At 32.0% G+C, this 19271-nt stretch overlaps 1 protein-coding gene across 7 annotated transcripts; it reads right to left on the reverse strand.

The window, feature by feature from the left end:
- Window positions 1–1032: 1032 nt before the first annotated feature.
- LOC126835011 (zinc finger protein 888-like) lies at window positions 1033–19043 on the reverse strand. 7 transcript variants are annotated; one of them, XM_050567317.1, is made up of 3 exons: window positions 18900–19043; window positions 16005–16045; window positions 4216–5881 (listed from the first exon to the last, which is right to left on the reverse strand). In XM_050567317.1, the coding sequence occupies exon 3, from the start codon at window positions 5732–5734 to the stop codon at window positions 4355–4357; it is 1380 nt and encodes a 459-aa protein (XP_050423274.1). In that variant the 5' UTR covers window positions 5735–5881; window positions 16005–16045; window positions 18900–19043; the 3' UTR covers window positions 4216–4354. The 7 variants fall into 7 exon arrangements, 6 of the variants coding, with proteins under 6 accessions (XP_050423283.1, XP_050423274.1, XP_050423257.1 ...); XM_050567300.1 differs by having other exon boundaries at window positions 4216–5886; XM_050567326.1 differs by lacking the exons at window positions 4216–5881; window positions 16005–16045 and adding an exon at window positions 1033–2412.
- Between the last annotated feature and the right edge of the window lie 228 nt (window positions 19044–19271).

Below are 19271 nucleotides of genomic sequence, written 5' to 3' on the forward strand. Positions count from 1 at the left end.
ATTTTAAAGTAAAATATGTAATATTGTATGTTTTAAATGATTTAATTTTTTTTTTTTTTGCTACAAAAGTATCGATGACTTTAAATGTATTTATCGGCCACACAACTATTACTATCGCAATCGACGCAATGTTTATTATTTATGAAAGCAACTACTTATAGGCTTGAAAAATTGTTATCCCTCTGTATTCACACATGTAAATCATTTCTTTCTTCTTCGTGGGCTATGCACTCAGTAAGTAGGTGCCTGATAGGAGGGTGGGTGGTACTTGCTTTTTCATGAGATGACTTACATGTGTTTGGCCTATTCTCATTCGATTGACTATGACTTCCTCTTTGCTGTTGATACCTGGGGGTTCAGGTCATACTGTACCTAACTGTTAGTGGCGATTAGTTCCTGCTGAATATGGCCAGTGTGTGTCTAAAACCGGTTTTCCACATTTGGTATTTTTTAAATGGTTTTTTTTGTACCGAGGTGAACATCCTTAAAGAATTCCACAGCTGAAGACCGTAGCTAAATGATGTTTATTTTTTTTGTTACAACAAGTATAAAGTAATACTTACTGAACGCATTACTTATCTCCTCTAGTATTCGGCATTAACAAGTCCCGGCTATCAAGATACTTCTATAATATTAGTACAATTTTTATTGAAACCTACAGCTAATCATGATAATACATTAAATATTTTTCAACTAATGTATAAGAAAATATTTTATTTTCTTGCTCAGTGTTACTTGTTTTCAAATGGACAAAGTTATCAATGTATCATGGGGTATTTTGTTAAAAGACAAAGTCTAAGCTTGCAGAATTTTCATTTATAGAGTTTGCAATTTAGAATTGTATGAATATACAATTTTTTTATTTAGCCGTATCTAATAGTATAAAATTAAAACTAAAATTGTTTTATTACGGGCAATGATTTGCACGAGTCGGTGCTAGTGTTTATATTATAAATTTCGAAAATGTGATAAAATATTGTGTAATTAAAACGAAACCACGTAGAGATATGCATTAAATGAACTTTGTTTAAAAAAAAATGTATTAAACAAACAAAATGTAGAAACGCAGAAAAAGATACAACACAAAGTATTAAACGTCTAGAAGATTGTTACAAGTATAAAGTAAAGAATAACAAGAGGACAAAAAAAGGCTTAGATTTAAATTGTAGGCAAAGACTGATGACTGATAAAGATCTGACTATTCTCCAACATGGACACGTTTTCGGGCAAAACACTTGAAACACACTTCGCACTCGCAGGGCTCATCACCAGAATGGACATGGACATGTTTTTTTGCGAGGTAAGATTTCACCGCAATAGGTTTTTGGCACACAACGCACTTGTACGACTTTTCTGCGGCATGCGTGCGTTCGTGTACTACAAGGTTTGATTTTACCAAAAAAGATTTCAGGCATACAACACATGTGTAGTGTTTCTCGCCGGTATGCATTCGTTGGTGTACAGCCAGGTGTGCTTTTTGCGTGAAATACTTCAGACACACGTTACATTTGTAGGGCTTTTTCGCAGTACGGACACATTTGTGTCCAGCCAGGTAGTCTTTTAGAGTGAAATATTTTAAACACTCGTTACATTCTTCTCCTATATGGACGCGCCTGTGAAGGGTAAGGTGAAAACTTTGCGTGAAATCCTCGAGACACACGTCACATTTGTATGTCCTTTTTTCGTTACACTCTTCTGAATTATGGACACGTTTGTGTTGGGTAAGTGTTGCTTTTCGCGTAAAATCCTTTGGACACACGTCACATTTGTACGGCTTCTCGCCAGTGTGCACTCGTTTATGTACTGCGAGGTAAGCTTTTCGTGTGAAATCCTTTGGACACACGTCACATTTGTAGGGTTTTTCGCCACTGTGAACGCGAGCGTGTGACACCAGAGTGTATTTTCGGGAAAAAGTTTTCAGGCAAACCACACATTTATAGGGATTTTCGCCAGTATGAATGCGAGCGTGTGCTGCCAGATTATATTTCATCGAAAAAGATTTCTGGCACACGACACATTTGTACGGTTTTTCGCCAGTATGCATGCGTTCGTGTATTACCAGCTGGGATTTTGCCGAAAAAGATTTCAGGCACACGTCACAAGTGTAGGGCTTCTCGCCAGTATGAATGCGTATGTGTTTTACCAGATCGGATTTCTTCGTAAAAGATCCTAAACAAACGGCACATTTGCTAGATGTTTCATTAGACTTGGGTTTTCGGTGTGAACGATTAGCCGTTGCAGTATTGTGGACGGTAATCATATGACGGAGAATTTGCTTTTTGTTAAAAAAACATTTCTTACAAAAATCGCATAGGAACGTCTGAAGTTTGTTTGAATATTGTTTGATTTTAGTTTGTGCCATTTGATCAATTTGACCATTCATTTTATTTGTAATTTCGGTTTTGTCCTGCTCTAGAACAAACAATATCGTGCCGTTCAAATAAAAATTTTTAAAAAAACATACAGTGATCCACTTATTGTGAACCACTCAATATCTCATAAAATTTAATAAGAAGTTAAAACATTTTTTTCATTTTTCTTTATAGCCCCCTCCCAACTTAGATTTTCTGATAGCAACTTTTGAAACTTAAAAGATAACGTATTTATATTATTAACTTTTTAAATGTCGAATAATATATTGATGAAACTAAGTTGTGCGGGGGATGGGTAAAAACAAAAAAAAAAACAGGAAAAATTGAGATCACATTGTATAAAAATAATTTTAATTTTTAATTGAACCCTATGAGATAACGAGTGGATGACCCTGTATTACAGCATTTATTCATTAGGTATATTTATATTTAAAATTGATTAAGCAATATTAATTTTCACAAAATTTAGTATAGCTAATTCAAGCTATAATTTTCCAGAGCTCTGACCACATTTATAACTTTAATAGTAAGGTATAATATGTATTTACCTACTTAATTATAATTAAGAATAGTTTTCAGAAATTGTTAACAGGTGATAGCTGGTTTTGAATAATTCATTTTATTTAATTATTTAATTATAAGAGTAACGCCCCGAAGGGGGCAATGAGTACAGTTGCAATACAATAAACCAAATCCTAGACCCCAGCGTATAAAGCCTGAGTAAAGCATCCTAAATCCTTAAATTCACCACAATTGCATTTAATAAACACAAGATTTTGATAGGCTTTAGCACACATTGAGTAAATATGTGTGTTAAAAGATAAGTCGGTAGACAAAGTGACACCCAAGTCCTTAACATTACTCAGTATCACGAGATTTAATTCATTGACTGTATAGTTGTATCACTATATCATTAACTTTTCTTTAATTCCAACGAATACTTATCCAAATATCTTCGGAAGTCAAATACTGGTGTCACACTCAACAAACGATTAACTTGGGCTTCTCACATTAAATCTAAAAGGAAAAAACCAAATTCAGCTACGTCTAAAAAAAATTCTGAACAAAAAATAACTACTCTTACAAACCCATACATTGTAACTCCGATTAAAGTTATAAAACTAGAGTTATCACGTCTTGGTTTCAACGCTCTACAAGTAGTCGAACTAAATTACCACTACCAATTATTCTTTATCGACTTTGAACCAAGCGATCAAAACACTAATTCTATTTAATTAAACTACATTTGTTTTAGGAGTACCACATCCTCACCGTCTCCTATACAATGGCTCGGATGCCAAGGTCAAATGAACCTTACAAATCAACTGTCATCGTTTATTAACGACTTAAAAACATTAATCAACCCGTTGAATACACTTCTCACCTTAGTCATTAAGAAAATACTTTTAAAAAATGAATTTCTCTCATTTTTATATCTGAATTGATCACCATGTTTCTCTGGAATGCAAACGGAGTAACTTAACATAAATATTAATACAAAATTTACTTTACGAACAAAAAAAAATATATCCGTTATCACTAAAACACATCTAACACTCACAAAATAAAATTTCGGGTACAAACTATACAAAACTGTCCATCCTGACCACACAGCGTATGCTGGTGCTGCAATGAAGTGCACGGGTCAGTGTTATTGTTTATATTAAAAATTTCGAATATGTGGTACACAAATTGTGTAAACAAAATAAAACCATGTGAACATATGCATTAAATAAACTAAACTTAAAAATATAATATTGTTTAACATAATTTATTAAACAAACAAAATGTAGAAATGCAGAAAATGTTACAATATAAAGTAATATAATATGTCTAAAAAAATATTTTTTTTTTACAACAATTATAAAGTAGTGAATAACACAAAGTGAAAAAAATCTTAAATTTAAATTGTCAGTAAAGACCGATGACTGATAAAGATCTGATTGTTCTCCAACATGGTTACGTTTTTGTCGATCCCGGTTTCATTTTTGAGCGAAACACTTGAAACAAACCTCGCATTCGCAAGGCTCTTCACCAGAATAAACATGTTTATGTTGTTTTGCGAGGTAGGACTTCACCGCAATAGGTTTTAGGCACTTGACACAATTGTATGACTTTTCTGTGGCATGCGTGCGTGCGTGTACCGTTAGGTTGTATTTTTTAGTAAAACGCTTGAAACATACGTCACAAGTATAGGGCTTTTCGCCAGTATGAATTCGTTCATGCTCTACCAGATGGTGTTTTACCGAAAAAGATTTGAGGCACACTAAACATTTGTGGGGCCCTTCTCCAGTGTGCGTGTGTACGTGCCTAACCAGATAAGATTTGATCGAAAAAGATTTCAGGCACACATCACAAGTGTGCAGATTTTCTCCAGTATGCATTCGTTTGTGTGCTGTGAGGTTTGCTTTTTGTGTAAAAGCCTTTGGACACACGTTACATTTGTATGGCTTCTCGCCAGTATGCGTGCGTTCGTGTCTTACTAGATCACGTTTTTCCCAAAAAGATTTCAAGCATACAACACATTTGTAGGGCTTATCTTCAGTGTGCACGGTTTCGTGAACTGCAAGGTCTACTTTTCGTGTAAAATCCTTTAGACACACGTCACATTTGTATAGCTTTTTTTCGGTATGTACACATTTGTGTCCAGCCAGGTAGTCTTTTCGAGTGAAATATTTTAAACACTTGTTACATTCTTCTCCTATATGGACGCGCCTGTGAAGGGTAAGGTGAAAACTTTGTGTGAAATCCTCGAGACACACGTCACATTTGTATGTCCTTTTTTCGTTACACTCTTCTGAATTATGGACACGTTTGTGTTGGGTAAGTGTTGCTTTTCGCGTAAAATCCTTTGGACACACGTCACATTTGTACGGCTTCTCGCCAGTATGCACTCGTTTATGTCCAGTAAGGTGAGATTTTTGGCTAAAATACTTTGGACACACGTCACACTTGTATGGCTTCTCGCCAGTGTGCGTGCGTTCGTGTGCTGCCAGTTTGGATTTTATCGAAAAAGATTTCAGGCACACAACACATTTGTAGAGATTTTCGCCAGTATGAATGCGAGTATGTGATACCAGAGAGAATTTTCGGGAAAAAGTTTTTAGGCAAACAACACATTTGTAGGGTCTTTCGCCAGTATGCGTGCTTTCGTGTCTTACTAGATAGGATTTGATCGAAAAAAATTTCAGGCACACAACACATTTATAGGGCTTTTCGCCAGTATGGAAGCGTTTGTGATCTACTAGATTGGTTTTTACCGTAAAAGATTTTAAACAAACGGCACATTTGTTAGGTGTTTCATCAGACTTGATTTTTTTGAGTAATTGATTCGCCATTTCAGTGTTGTGGGTGGTAATCATACGACGGTGAATTTGATTTCAGGTTATAAAACATTTCTTACACAAATCGCATAGGAACATCTGAAGTTTGTTTGAATATTGGTTGGTCATAGTCTGCGCCATTTGATCTATTTGTATAATCGTTTTACAGTTAATTTCGGTTAGGTCCTGCACTAGAACAAACAATATCGTGCCGTTTAAATTAAAAAGTTTATACAAATATATTACAGTAATTATTTATTAAAATATGGGTATTTATATTTTTAATGTTACTATTAAGATACTATTAATATTAAGAGATAATATTATAGTTTTGACCTATTTTAGAAGTTCAATAGTAAGGTGTATTATTTATTTACATAATTCGAATTGAGAATAATTTTCTGAAGTTGTTGACTGGTCGATAGCCAGTTTTAGTTAATTCATTTTATTGAGTTATTATTTTTATATGCACGCTATTACTCCACCGCATTACACCTCCCGTCTGGTATCAGGTAATTGAAAATACTTTCATTAATTATTGTTTATTACAATACAGTTATTTATTAGAATGTATACGGATAACTATTGTCGATAAAGTATTGTACTAAGACGATCTAATGCATATTATTGCCATGTTTTTACCTTATTACATTATTATTAAGTGATATTAATTTTTATACTCAGCCTATTATAGTGTTGTTAAAAAGTATAGTATAATAGTATTTAATAAAAGTACAAAATATATAGATATTCTAATACGGGAGCTAAATTTGTATCGACATGTCGTTCTTGTTTCAATTGTGTCTGTTCATTTTTTCACGATTTTAAACACAACGGCACAGGTGTAAGGCATTTGTTTAGTGTGCACGCTTTGGTGTCCTACCAGATCGGATTTTGCCTTAAATGGTTTTAAACAAACTCCACACTTGTAAGGTTTTTCATCAGACTTGTGTTTTTTGGGTGAACGATTAGCCGTTGAAGTATTGTGGATGGTAATCATATGACGGAGAAATTGGTTTTAGTAAAAAAACGTTTCTTACAAAAATTTGCATAGGAACGTCTGAAGTTTGTTTGAATATTGGTTGGTTTTAGTTTGTACCATTTTATTAATTTGTACATTCATTTTATTTGTAATTTCGGTTAGGTCCTGCTTTAGAACAAATAATATCGTGTCGTTCAAATAAAATAGTTTATAAAACATAAAATAGTATTTATTCATTTAAAATAGATATATTTAAAATTGATTAAGCAATATTAATATACACAGAATGTAGAATAGCAAATTCAAGGTATAATTTCCAGAGCTGTGACAACTTTTATAACTTTAATAGTAAAGTATAATGTTAATTTAATTAATTTGAATTAAGAATAATTTGCTGAAAATGTTGACAGGTGATAGCTGGTTTTGTATAATTCATTTTATTGAGTTATTTTTTTTATAAGCGCGCTATTACTCTACGGCACTACACCTCCTGTCTTTAATTTTAAACATGAGTTGATATAACTGGAAAAAAATAAAATTGTTAGTATTGTCTGATAGTGTAAAATAATACTTAGACAACTTTAGTCAAATTTTTTTTAGATAACGAAAAACCAAAAAGTTAGGTATATCGACAAATGGATCAAAGGTAATTTTTGAATTATGGCCAATGGCCAACAATTACCATATATTAATATACTGTAGACTATAAAAACTTAGATATACGCTATGTACAATATATGTATACACATCACGTGCTTGGATACTTAAGGTTCTAAAGTAATTTTTTTCAAAAATAGAGAGGTATGAAAGAATTAAAGTGAGGTGCAGTGTTTACAAATTAGCATTAAAGCGTTTATTTGAAAGTGATTTTAACCGAGAGTACTAGTACTGTAGTATATTTTAAACCGAGTTAACAGTCATAAGTTCTAAATAATCAGTCAAGCTAAAAGTTAAGTTAACAAAAATACCAGTAACCTAACTGAAGTTCAATTAATTGTTATCATTTTGTTTTTAATTACCTCTGCAGAGGCGTCTGTAATATCCAGAAACCACATACTGACATATATCCCAACCCCGAACACTTAGAAAAGGTTAATGTTTCTATCAATAGCCTTCATCGAATGTCATTACCTGCAAAACATACTCACCAAGTGAAATCAAATTTTTAATAAATAAAGAAGGGAATCACCAGGACCTTAAAGATACAAAACCCTAAAAAATTTGCCAAAAAAAAGTATTGCTCTAATAACTTATATTTTAACTGTATGCTGCGAATTTCTTATTCTTCATTAATATGAATAATATAGAAATTATCCACAACAATTGTAATTATCAATCCCAAAAAATGAAATTACTTCCTATAGACTTATCAGCTTGATTTCACCTCTTGCCAAATTGTTTAAGAAAAATATACTCATAAAAATAACAGCAATCTTACACACCCACAACATAATTCCTTATTCCCAACTTGGCTTCAGATCCATTATGGATGTACATAATGGATTTGGATGTAGCATAGGCCTTCGACCGTGTATGGCATGAAGGCTTACTCTTCAAACTCAAATTGTTTCTACCTGCCCCATATTACTTAATAATTCGTTCTTATTTAGAAAATAGGAGTTATAAAATCAGATATGGCAATTCATTTTCATCATACCACCAAATTAAAGCAAGAGTGCCCCCAGACAGTGAATATTTAATGTTTTTACGGCTGACATTCCAATAACACCAAATACTATTATGGCCACTTATGCAGATGACACTGTAATACTCTCCCCAGGAAATGATCTTGAAGTTACTTCCAATTTCCTTTAAACAAACTTAAATCTAATTGATTTCTGGTCATCTAATTGGAGAATTAAACATAATCGAGAGAAATCTGTGTACGTTTCCTTTACACTAAAAAAAACCTGTTCCATCGCTCTCCAATTCCAAGGAATAATCATCCCAATATCCTCGGAAGTCAAATATTGGTATCACGCTCAACAAACGATTAACTTGGGGCTCTCACATTAAATCAAAAAGAAAACTTCTCAACAGCAGACTCCACTTACTACGCCCAATCCTCAAATTACACAAGACACACTGTTTAGAGTTGTTTTTCGAAACTTACAGCATACTACTCCGATTGACGATATAAAAATAGAGTTATCAAAAGCATCAGATAAACCTTCCAGATGTGCTCTATGCCAAATATAGCACTTCTCCGGCTATAAAGGATGCACAGTTAACAAGGATCTTATAAAAATACCAAATTCAGCTACGTCTAAAATAATTCCTGAACAAAAAATAATTACTCCGACAAACACAAACATTGTAAACAAATCTCTAGGTCACACCTCACAATAAGGGTATCCTCAACCTCACACATAAAAAATCTACGCTATAGCAAAAAACAACAAAAACAACCAAGACACAACAAATCTTACAAATCAACTATCATCGTTTACTAACGACTCAAGTCAGTCATAAGCAAAATACTGTTTAAAAATAATTAACTCTTATAATAACTTATCTTATCTAACCACCATACTCCTTTAGAATGCAAATGGAGTAACTCAGCATAAAAATGAACTACAAAATTTACTTTACGCAAAAAAAAATAGACATTGAACAAAACTGGCCATCCTTACCGGACGGCACATGCTAGTGCTGATACCCAGCTACCAAAATGACCTAATACCCAGCTACCAAGATAAGAATTATACCTGTAATATTAGTAAAATTTGTATTAAAACCTACAGCTATTCATGATAATATATTAAATACTTTTCAACCAATGTATAACAAAATATTTAACTATCAAGATATAACTATTATACAAGACAAACTTATCTTTTTATATTTAGAATTTAGAATATCACTATGTTTTATTTAGCCGTACCTAAAAATATGAAATAAAATCTAAAATTCATGAAGTGCACGGGTCATTGCTAATGTGTAAATTATTAATTTTAAATATGTGATATAAAAATTGTGTAAGCAAAACAAAACCATGTAAACATATGCATTAAATAAACCAAACCTAAAATAAAATATGAATTTATATAATTTATCAAACAAACAAAATGTAGAAATGCAGAAAAAAGTACAATTTAAAGTAATATAATATATCTAAGAGATATTTTTTTTTACAACAAGTATAGAGTAATGAACAACACACAAGACAAAAAAAAAATCTTAGTTTTAAAATGTAAGTAAAGACTGATTAAGAAATTATGACTGATAAAGATCTGACTGTTCTCCAACATGGTCACGTTTATGTCGATCCCGGTTTTATTTTGGAACACTTGAAACAAACCTCGCATTCGCAAAGATTTCCTCCAGAATGGACATGTTTATGTTTTTTTGAAAGGTAGGATTTCACCGCAATAGGTTTCAGGCACTTGACACGCTTGTAAGACTTTTCTGTGGCATGCATGCGTTTGTGCAATGCGATGCTTGATTTTTGTTTAAAACACTTTAAACAAACTTCACATTTGTATGGCTTCTCGCCAGTGTGTATGTGTTCATGTTGTACCATGCAGGATTTAACCGAAAAAGATTTCAGGCACACAGCACATTTGTAAGGCTTTTCTCCAGTGTGCATGCGTCCGTGCGTAACCAGATGAGTTTTTTTCGAAAACGATTTCAGGCACAAGTCACAAGTGTAAGGCTTTTCTCCAGTATGCGATCGTTTGTGTACTGCGAGGTTTGCTTTTTGTGTAAAACACTTTAGACACACGTCACATTTGTATGGCTTCTCGCCAGTGTGTATGCGTTCATGCTGTACCAGGCAGGATTTAACCGAAAAAGATTTCAGGCACACAGCACATTTGTATGGCTTCTCTCCAGTATGCCGCCGTAAGTGCTATAGCATATTAGATTTTTCCTTAAAGGCTTTGTAACAAACGGCACATTTGTAAGGATTATTATTAGTGTGCACGCTTTGGTGTCTTAACAGGATGGATTTCGCCATAAAAGACTTTGAACAAACGGTACATTTGTAAGGTTTTTCTTTAGTGTGCACTCCTTCGTGTATTGCGAGGATTCCTTTATTTGTAAAACGTTTTAAGCACATAACACATTTGTATGGCTTTTTTTCAGTACGGACACATTTGTGTCCAGCCAGGTAGTCTTTTTTGGTCATATATTTTTAACACGCGTTACATTCTTTTCCGATATGGACACGTCTGTGTAGGATAAGGTCAGAACTTTGTGCAAAAAACTTCAGACACACATCACATTTGTATGGTTTTTTATCAATATGGACACATTTGTGTCCAGCCAGACTGTCTTTTGGGGTCGAAGATTTTAAACATTCATTACACTCTTCTCTGATGTGGATACGTTTGTGTATAGTGAGGTTAGTATTTTGGCTAAAATACTTAAGACACACGTCACATTTGTATCGCTTCTCGCCAGTATGCAGGCTTACGTGCCTTACCAGACTAGATTTCGCCGCAAAAGATTTTAAACAAACGCCACATTTATAAAGCCTTTCTTTTGGGTGCACGCTTTGGTGTCTTACCAGACTGTTTTTTTTCCGTAAAACACTTTAAACAAACGTCACATTTGTATGGCTTCTCCACAGCGTGCGTGCGTTTGTGTGTCACCATATAGGATTTTACCGAAAAAGATTTCAGGCACACAACACATTTGTAGGGTTTTTCGCCAGTATGCAGCTGTATGTGCGTTGCCAGATATGATTTCGACGTAAATGATTTTAAACAAACGGCATATGTGTATGGCTTCTTCCCAGTGTGCGTGCGTTCGTGTATTACCAGATAGGATTTGATCGAAAAAGATTTCAGGCATACAACACATTTATAGGGCTTTTCGCCCGTGTGCAGCCGTGTGTGCGTTACCAGACTGCATTTCGCCGTAAAATTTTTTAAACAAACTCCACACTTGTAAGGCTTTTTATCAGACTTGGGTTTTTTTGTGTGAACGATTAGCCGTTGCAGTACTGTGGATGGTAATCATGTGACGGAGAATTTGCTTTTAAATAAACATTTTTTACACAAATCGCAAAGGAACGTCTGAGGTTTGTTTGAATGTTGGTTGGTTATAGTTTGTGCCATTTGATCTATTTGTATATTCGTTTGATTGGTAATTTCGGTTAGGTCCTGCACTAGAACAAACAATATCATGCCGTTCAAAAAAAAAAGTTTATAAAAACATATTACAGTATTTATTCATTAAAATATCGGTATATTTATATTTAAAAATGATTAAGCAATATTATTATACAAAAATTTAGAATAGCTAATTTAAGATATTATTTTCCAGAGCTCTGACCACTTTTAGAACTTTAATAGCTAGGTATATTATTTATTTACTTAATTCTAATTATGAATAATTTGCCAAAAACGTTGATTGGTCAATAGCCAGTACTGGATAATTCATTTTTTATAAGTGCGCTATTACTCTGCTGTACTTCACCTTCCGTCTTAGTTATAAACATGAGTTGATATAACAAATTGGAAAAAAATAAAATTTTGAAGACAATAGTCTTACAGTGTAAAATAATACTATGTCAACTTTAGTCAAACTTATTTTAATTAAGGAAAACCCTACAAACAAAGGGATATTGACACATTGATCAGAAGCAATTTTTGAATTGCTGTATGTGAGTAAAACAACGGCCAGCAGATAATTGAAAATATATTTAGTATAAGTACACTTTTGTTTTATACCTACTGTTAATCATTACAGTATATTAGCTATTATTCAACCAAATGTAAGAAAATATTTTATTATCATGATATAACTATTATACGAAACATGTTTATATTTTTACTCGCTCTTACTTTACCGCACTACACCCCCATCTTCAATTTTAAACATAAGTTGATATAACTGGAAAAATAACATTGTTAATATTTTCCGGAATTTTCTAAAAAAATGGATATTGACACATTGATCAGTGGTAACTATTGACTTGCTATATGTGATTAAAACAACGGTCAACAGGTAATTGAAAATGTTTTCATTTATTGTTAATTATAATATATTTGTGTATTAGAATGTAATAATAATAATAATAATTTAGTAGAAGCAAATAAAGCAAATAAATATTAACTGCGCCCATATAGGCATGCAGTACAGAAATTAAACAGTAAATTAACAATTTAACCAATAGAAATACAACATAACTAAACTAATACAAATTAAATTTTAATAATAAAATATTATAAACAAAAATAATAAACTTAATAAAACATATAATATTTTTGAGCATGAATTTTGGGGAGGGAGTCGAAATAAAAATCAACATTACCTAAAGTATCACAGTTAGAAATAATCCTATTCAGAGGAGCATGCGTACTATAGTCTTGTTTTTGAGTAGAAATATACAGGAAAGGAGGGGATCTGGTATGATGTGTTGGAACATTAAAAGGAATATGGGCTAAAAGCTCGGGACAGTCAATATCATTATTTAATAACTTATAAATAAATTTGATGTCATTATTAAATCTTCTTTTGGCAAGCGAATCTAAATACCAACCGCTATGTCATCTATTCTAGAATCCAGAATCCCTAACTTAATCCTTAGCATATACAGAAACCGGTTTTGTATTTTATCGAGATCTTTGACTTGTCCAATTAGATAAGGGCACCATATAATCGAGCCATATTCGACAATTGACCTAACAAGGGAACAGTATAAAGTTTTTGAGCACTTAAGGTCATTAAACTCAAAACAGTTTCTTTTTAAAAATCCAAACATCCTAAAAGCCTTATTTTTTATGTGCGAAATATGTTCCTTAAATGACAGGTCACTTGACAAAATTATACCTAAATCCTTTATATGAGTTACTATATTCAGCGCAATACCGTCAATATTATAATGGAAAACAGGTGTTTCTTTGCTCCTACAAAATGTGATTTGGGAGCATTTAAGGGCATTAATAAAAAGGGAGTTATTACTGCACCACTCTTGGAATCTATCCAAATCAGCTTGCAGTTTCCTACAATCATTGACACTATTTATTTCCAGACAAAGCTTTAAGTCACCGGCAAACAAAAGGTACTTACAGTAATAAAAAACAGTATCTAAGTCATTAACAAAAATATTAAATAATATTGGAGATAAATGACCACCCTGTGGTACTCCAGAGATAACATCAATACACTTCGATAAACAATTATTAATTTTTACAATCTGTTTTCTATTAGAAGTATATGAATTAACCCAACTTAAGAAAGAGCCACATACACCTAGCGGTTCAAGTTTGAAAATTAACTTCCTATGATTAACACTATCGAAAGCTTTCCTTAAATCAGTACAGATAGCATCAATTCGACTCTTATTACTTATTACAGAGACTAAGTCTGAGTAAAAAACTAATAAATTAGTTACAGTTGATTTTTTTTGCGAAATCCATGTTGGCACGATGTAAGTGTATCGTTTAAAATACCTGAGATCTTTGGTTCTAATAGCTGTTAAAATAATTTAGGCAAGGCACTAATTTTAGAGATAGGTCGATAATTAGAAATATTCGACCTATCTCCAGCTTTAAAGATAGGAAAAATGTAGTTGACTTTCCAAGAAGAAGGATAAACCCCAGATGATAAAGACAGACAAAAAAGAAAATGTATGGGACGAGTAAGAGAGTACCGGCAATTATAAAAAATAATACATGGTATTAAATCAGGTCCAGTTGTACAATCAATTGTTAGCATGGACAATCCATCAAATACCTCAGCAATAGATAAAATACACGTAGAGAAATCAATAATATTATTACTTGTTTATAAATTGGAGAAAGATTGATTAACGGTTACTACGGGCGTATGCACTGATTCAAAAAATGATTTAAATAATTCAGTAATTATGACAGGATTGTCAGAAAATTTATCATTAAATTTCATATGTTTGGGTGATGAATTTATTTGTTTACGGTCCTTAACAAACTTCCAAAACCCTTTTGGATTACTTGACAAATTCTGCTGTAGACGTTTAATATAATTATTATAACAGACTTTTGATAATTATTTACATTGTAAACATTGAATATATACATAACGTATAGTGTATAACGGTATAGAATGTATAACTATGTCAATACATCATTATAGTCAGACGATCTAAAGCACAGTATTGACATTACGTTTTTACCTCAATACATTATTAATAAATTATATTTTTTTTATACTCCGCTCATTATAGTGTTGTTAAAAATTATAATATAAATGTACTTAAGTATAAAATAAAGTGGTATTCTAATACGAGAGCTAAATATTTTTTATCGACGTGTTGATTATTATTTTTTAATAAAAGAAATAATTAATGTGAGGTGCAGCGTTTACAGGTTAGCATCAAAGCATTATTTTGAAAGTGGTTTTATCCGAGAAGACTAATACTGTAGGGGCGAGGCATATTGTTATCAAAGCATAGAGAGGACGGAGAGATCAAAGGACTACAGGAATTATTATTAAAATAGTCACCCTAATATAAAATCACTCTCAAATAAACGCTTTGATGAACGATTTTTAAACACTGCAATTCTCTCACTTTAATTATTTCTTAGTATGCTGATTTATACTGTACTTGGTTTGGATCTCTCCGTTCTACTATGGGCTGACCCCAATGTATTGTCTTTTTTAAAAATAGTACAAGAGCAGTATCACAAAGTTAAATTTCCCGACAGTTGATCTAGACATAATACAAAGTATTATCATTCATGTTTTTTAATTATTGTTAAAATATATCTTTATTTGGACATAGTAATAAAATAATGAAATATTTTGTACAATACCAGAGCTGGAAGTTGATAAACTAAAAATGTTTAAATAGCATGAAGCAGATTAATCCAGCGTGTGTTTAAATGAATAACAGTATAACAATATGCTTAGGCATTAGTGTTTTGCCATTTTGATTGAAATATTTAGTTAACATTGTATTAAATAATCTCATAATTTCATAAATTTGTTTTGCTTTTAGTTTTATAATTTGTACTTACAATTTCCTTTTCTAAGGTTATGGCTAATTGATAGTGAACTGTCAACAATTACACTCCATAACACAGACACATGACTAACACATAAAAGATTAACGTTTAATATGTATGTAAAGTTTAACTTCAAGTACATGGTCCGACAGTGAAACCGGACCCTGTATGTAATATACAAACATAATCTTAACAAACATTTAGCAGTCTTTGAAAAAAAAAGGTTTTTTACTTCTATAACCCATAACTTGCTTACAAAACATAAAACATGAGAGATATTTCTAACACCCACTTTGTTCTGTCATAAGGATAAATGTAAATAAATAATATTAACAATTTCATTGAATCAGCAGTACTGAAGCTAGTAAATACTAAATAGCAAGTCACTTACCAAGCTGAACGAATTTGCCTCGGCAAACACTTCCAACGCTTCTAAAACAATAGCACTTAAAATAAACGTTCACTTAGTCTAACATAACAAAAAAAAACCGATAATCAATAAACAATATTAATGTAGATTTCACTATTGCAAAAAAAAAAATTCAAATATTTCCGGATTAAACTTTTATCAGCTGTCACTTTTTGAATGTCATAATTTTATCTACATACCTAATTTACATTAATTGATAATTAGAACTATTATAGTATCATCAACTTATATGTTATAATTTCTCACGAAATGGCTGGCAATTTTTAGTTACTTAAATTCAATTCATCCAATCCGCCAAAAAATACGAGTCCTGTTCAAATCGACTTTTTATCAACTGTGACTTAATAAAATACATATTCATTTAATTATGTATTAATTAAATAACGACAAATTGGTTTTTATTGATTAATAAAAATTGATAACGGAATCGTCAAACAACGTCAAAAACATAACCAAATAACACTGATTTTTTTTGTTTCTCACATCTGGTACACCGTTAATGAAGTTAAAATTTTTAATTAAAACCTAAAACTGGTATTTGGGTTTCAAAACTCAATAGTATCATTCAGAATAGATGTCCATAAAAGTGTTGAAACTGATTTGATAAATATTTTTTAAGATTTAAGGTGTTTATGTTAAAATATACAATATCTGCGAAAAACACAGTTTCCGGCAGTTAAAGAAAACTGTAGTGCCGAATTTTTTCTTTGTTTAATATGTTATAGATACATATGAGTTCTAACTACTGACTAATTTTCAACTTGTAAGTCCTAAAAATACGACTGAAAACCCCCAAAAAACTTGCACCTCCTCCCCCCCCCCTAGAGAGATGGAAAATGGGTATAATTTAAGTTTGAGACTATTGACGTGTGAGGACCTATCAAATAAATTTTCCTTATAAATTTTAACTCGATCCGACTCTTTTTACCTAATTTTACCAGCTACATGCTGCCTTTTGTTCTAACTTTTAAAATTTGCTTCATTTAGTCTATCTCCAATATTTAATTTTATCATAATCCTGAAATGCACCCAACAATATTAACACTTTTTTTGTTGTTATAACGCGATATGGAACTAACCTAGTTATTTTTCTTTAAAATGTGTGTTTTTTCACAATGATGGCGATGGTGAAGTCAGTTTTTAGTCAGTCGGACTATTACTAATTCTATTCAACAAAAAATGACAAATGTACAACACAAAGTATTAAATGTCTAAAAGATTTTTTTTTTGTTTCAACAAGTATACAGGGTGATTCATTAAGGATAAGACACTTGTTTTCTCGGAATATATTTATATTTTTTTCCAAGATTTTTTGGTTTACATTGTACTATATTTTTCAATATTTTGAAAATTTGTTATCACCAATCCTTGAAGGCCATAAAAGGGGGACTTTAGTTTTTTTTTAATGGCAACATATGTGTTTAATTACATACGTTTGTAGACAAAAAATAAAAAAAATAATTTTAACATTTGAATTTTCATTTATTTGTTCATTTGTTATGACTTTATAAAGATTTGATTTTTTGACTGTATTCCTTAATATTTTCAATCGTTACTACAAAGACGAATTGATTGATTACACGCATAAAAATAATTTGATAAAGTGGGTTCGTAAAACCAACCTGTGTACCTGTGTTGGACTAGGTAATCTGTAGATAAGTATCGTTTGTCTATCATTATTTCAGTCTTTTATACCAGTGACTTTTTTTTGTTAAAGTGTTATCGCCAATAGACAATGTAAACATAAATATGAACTTTATGGGCTACCGGTTTTGGAAAACCGAAGAAACATGTTAATTATTAAAAGAAAATGTAGTATCTTAAAAAAGTCATAGCTAATAATTAAATAAATGAAAATTCAAACGCTAAAATTTATTTTTTATATTTTGTCTACAAATTTATGTAATTAAAAACGTATGTTGCCATTAAAAAAAAACTAAAATCCCCCTTTTTGGCCTTCAAGGATTGTTGATAAAAATTTTCAAAATATTGAAAAATATAGTACAATGTGTACCAAAAAAATCTTGGAAAAAAATATTGTTCAAAATATTAATATACTCCGAGAAAATTAGTGTCTTATCCTAATGAATCACCCTGTATAGATTGTTTCTGGAGATTTAGTAGGTATCAGTCAGCCGCCAACTGTCAGTAGATGCGTGAAAAACATCCAGACTTTTAGCGTCTAAATTAACTAGTTTTATACAATTTCCGCAGACTTTAAATGAAAAGAGAATTACTTTTACTTAAAACTTTAAAAAGTATGACTTAAACTTATTTATGAATACTTATTCATAAGCATTGCTTTTGAAAGTAAGACTTAAGAAGAGATTTAAGAACAGACTATGGATACGGCCCTAAGACCTTAAGCTCTAAAAATTTACTTGAAAAACCGAACTAAAGAAACAGTTTCCATCCTTTTTAGGGAAAATATTTTTTGGTATTTTTTATTGGTCGGTTTATCGGTAGTACATTATCTAAAGAATATTTCATACAAATTTTGAATTAATTTGTCTGTTTTTAAAAAAGTTTTAGGGCACCGCCGTATCACGTTGAAAAACAAGTAAATTGTTTGGGCTTTTTCAGTGGAAGAGGTGGACTTTTTGTGAAATTTTCGGGCCAATAATATGCCTTTCATGTACGATTTCTGGTCTATAGATTTGTTACACTATAAAATCGATCGAGCGGCTTGGAAGACATCGTGGATAGACAAAAAAAAAAATAAATAATAAGAACATCATTGTAATACTAATACGTTTTCAGATACGCATCGAAGCTGATTGATCAATTATATGATCTACAATTTGTCAATACTTATTAATGCTACTCAGTAGGTTGCGTATTATGTCTAAAACTTACCTGGAAACTGGCGACCGGTGTTTGTTTTGTTTGGGGATTTTTTTTCCACAACGCTCTTGTGCTACGACAACGAAACGAGAGAACGATTACACTGTAGGGGTGCAAACTTCAACTGCACTACACTAACCTGTACAATGTACAACACGGCGGTGGATTCTGCACGGTTCGCCGGGACCGGTGGGTTGGACTTACCGGCCGTCTGGCTGACACAATACACATTAATCGATAATCCACCCGGCAGGTCTGACGGGGTGGCTTTGTAAAGTGCACGGTGCAATACTAATGAGGGCCGAGGGATGAGCCGTGTCGTCTGGCCTGCAGCCAGCCAGAGTGTAATATGCAAACCAATAAAAAGACATAATAATGTCAGTA

This window comes from Adelges cooleyi, unplaced genomic scaffold (genome assembly GCF_023614345.1).
Source record: "Adelges cooleyi isolate 19-005CV unplaced genomic scaffold, UGA_ACOO_1.1 ACOO_flye_CR_arks_rails_tigmint_CR_PRNA_1, whole genome shotgun sequence".
NCBI lineage: Eukaryota > Metazoa > Arthropoda > Insecta > Hemiptera > Adelgidae > Adelges > Adelges cooleyi.

What these genes read in the sequence shown, in the direction of transcription:
- LOC126835011 (XM_050567282.1), bottom strand. Translation starts at nt 5,734, where the DNA reads ATGATTACCACCCACAACACTGAAATGGCGAATCAATTACTCAAAAAA.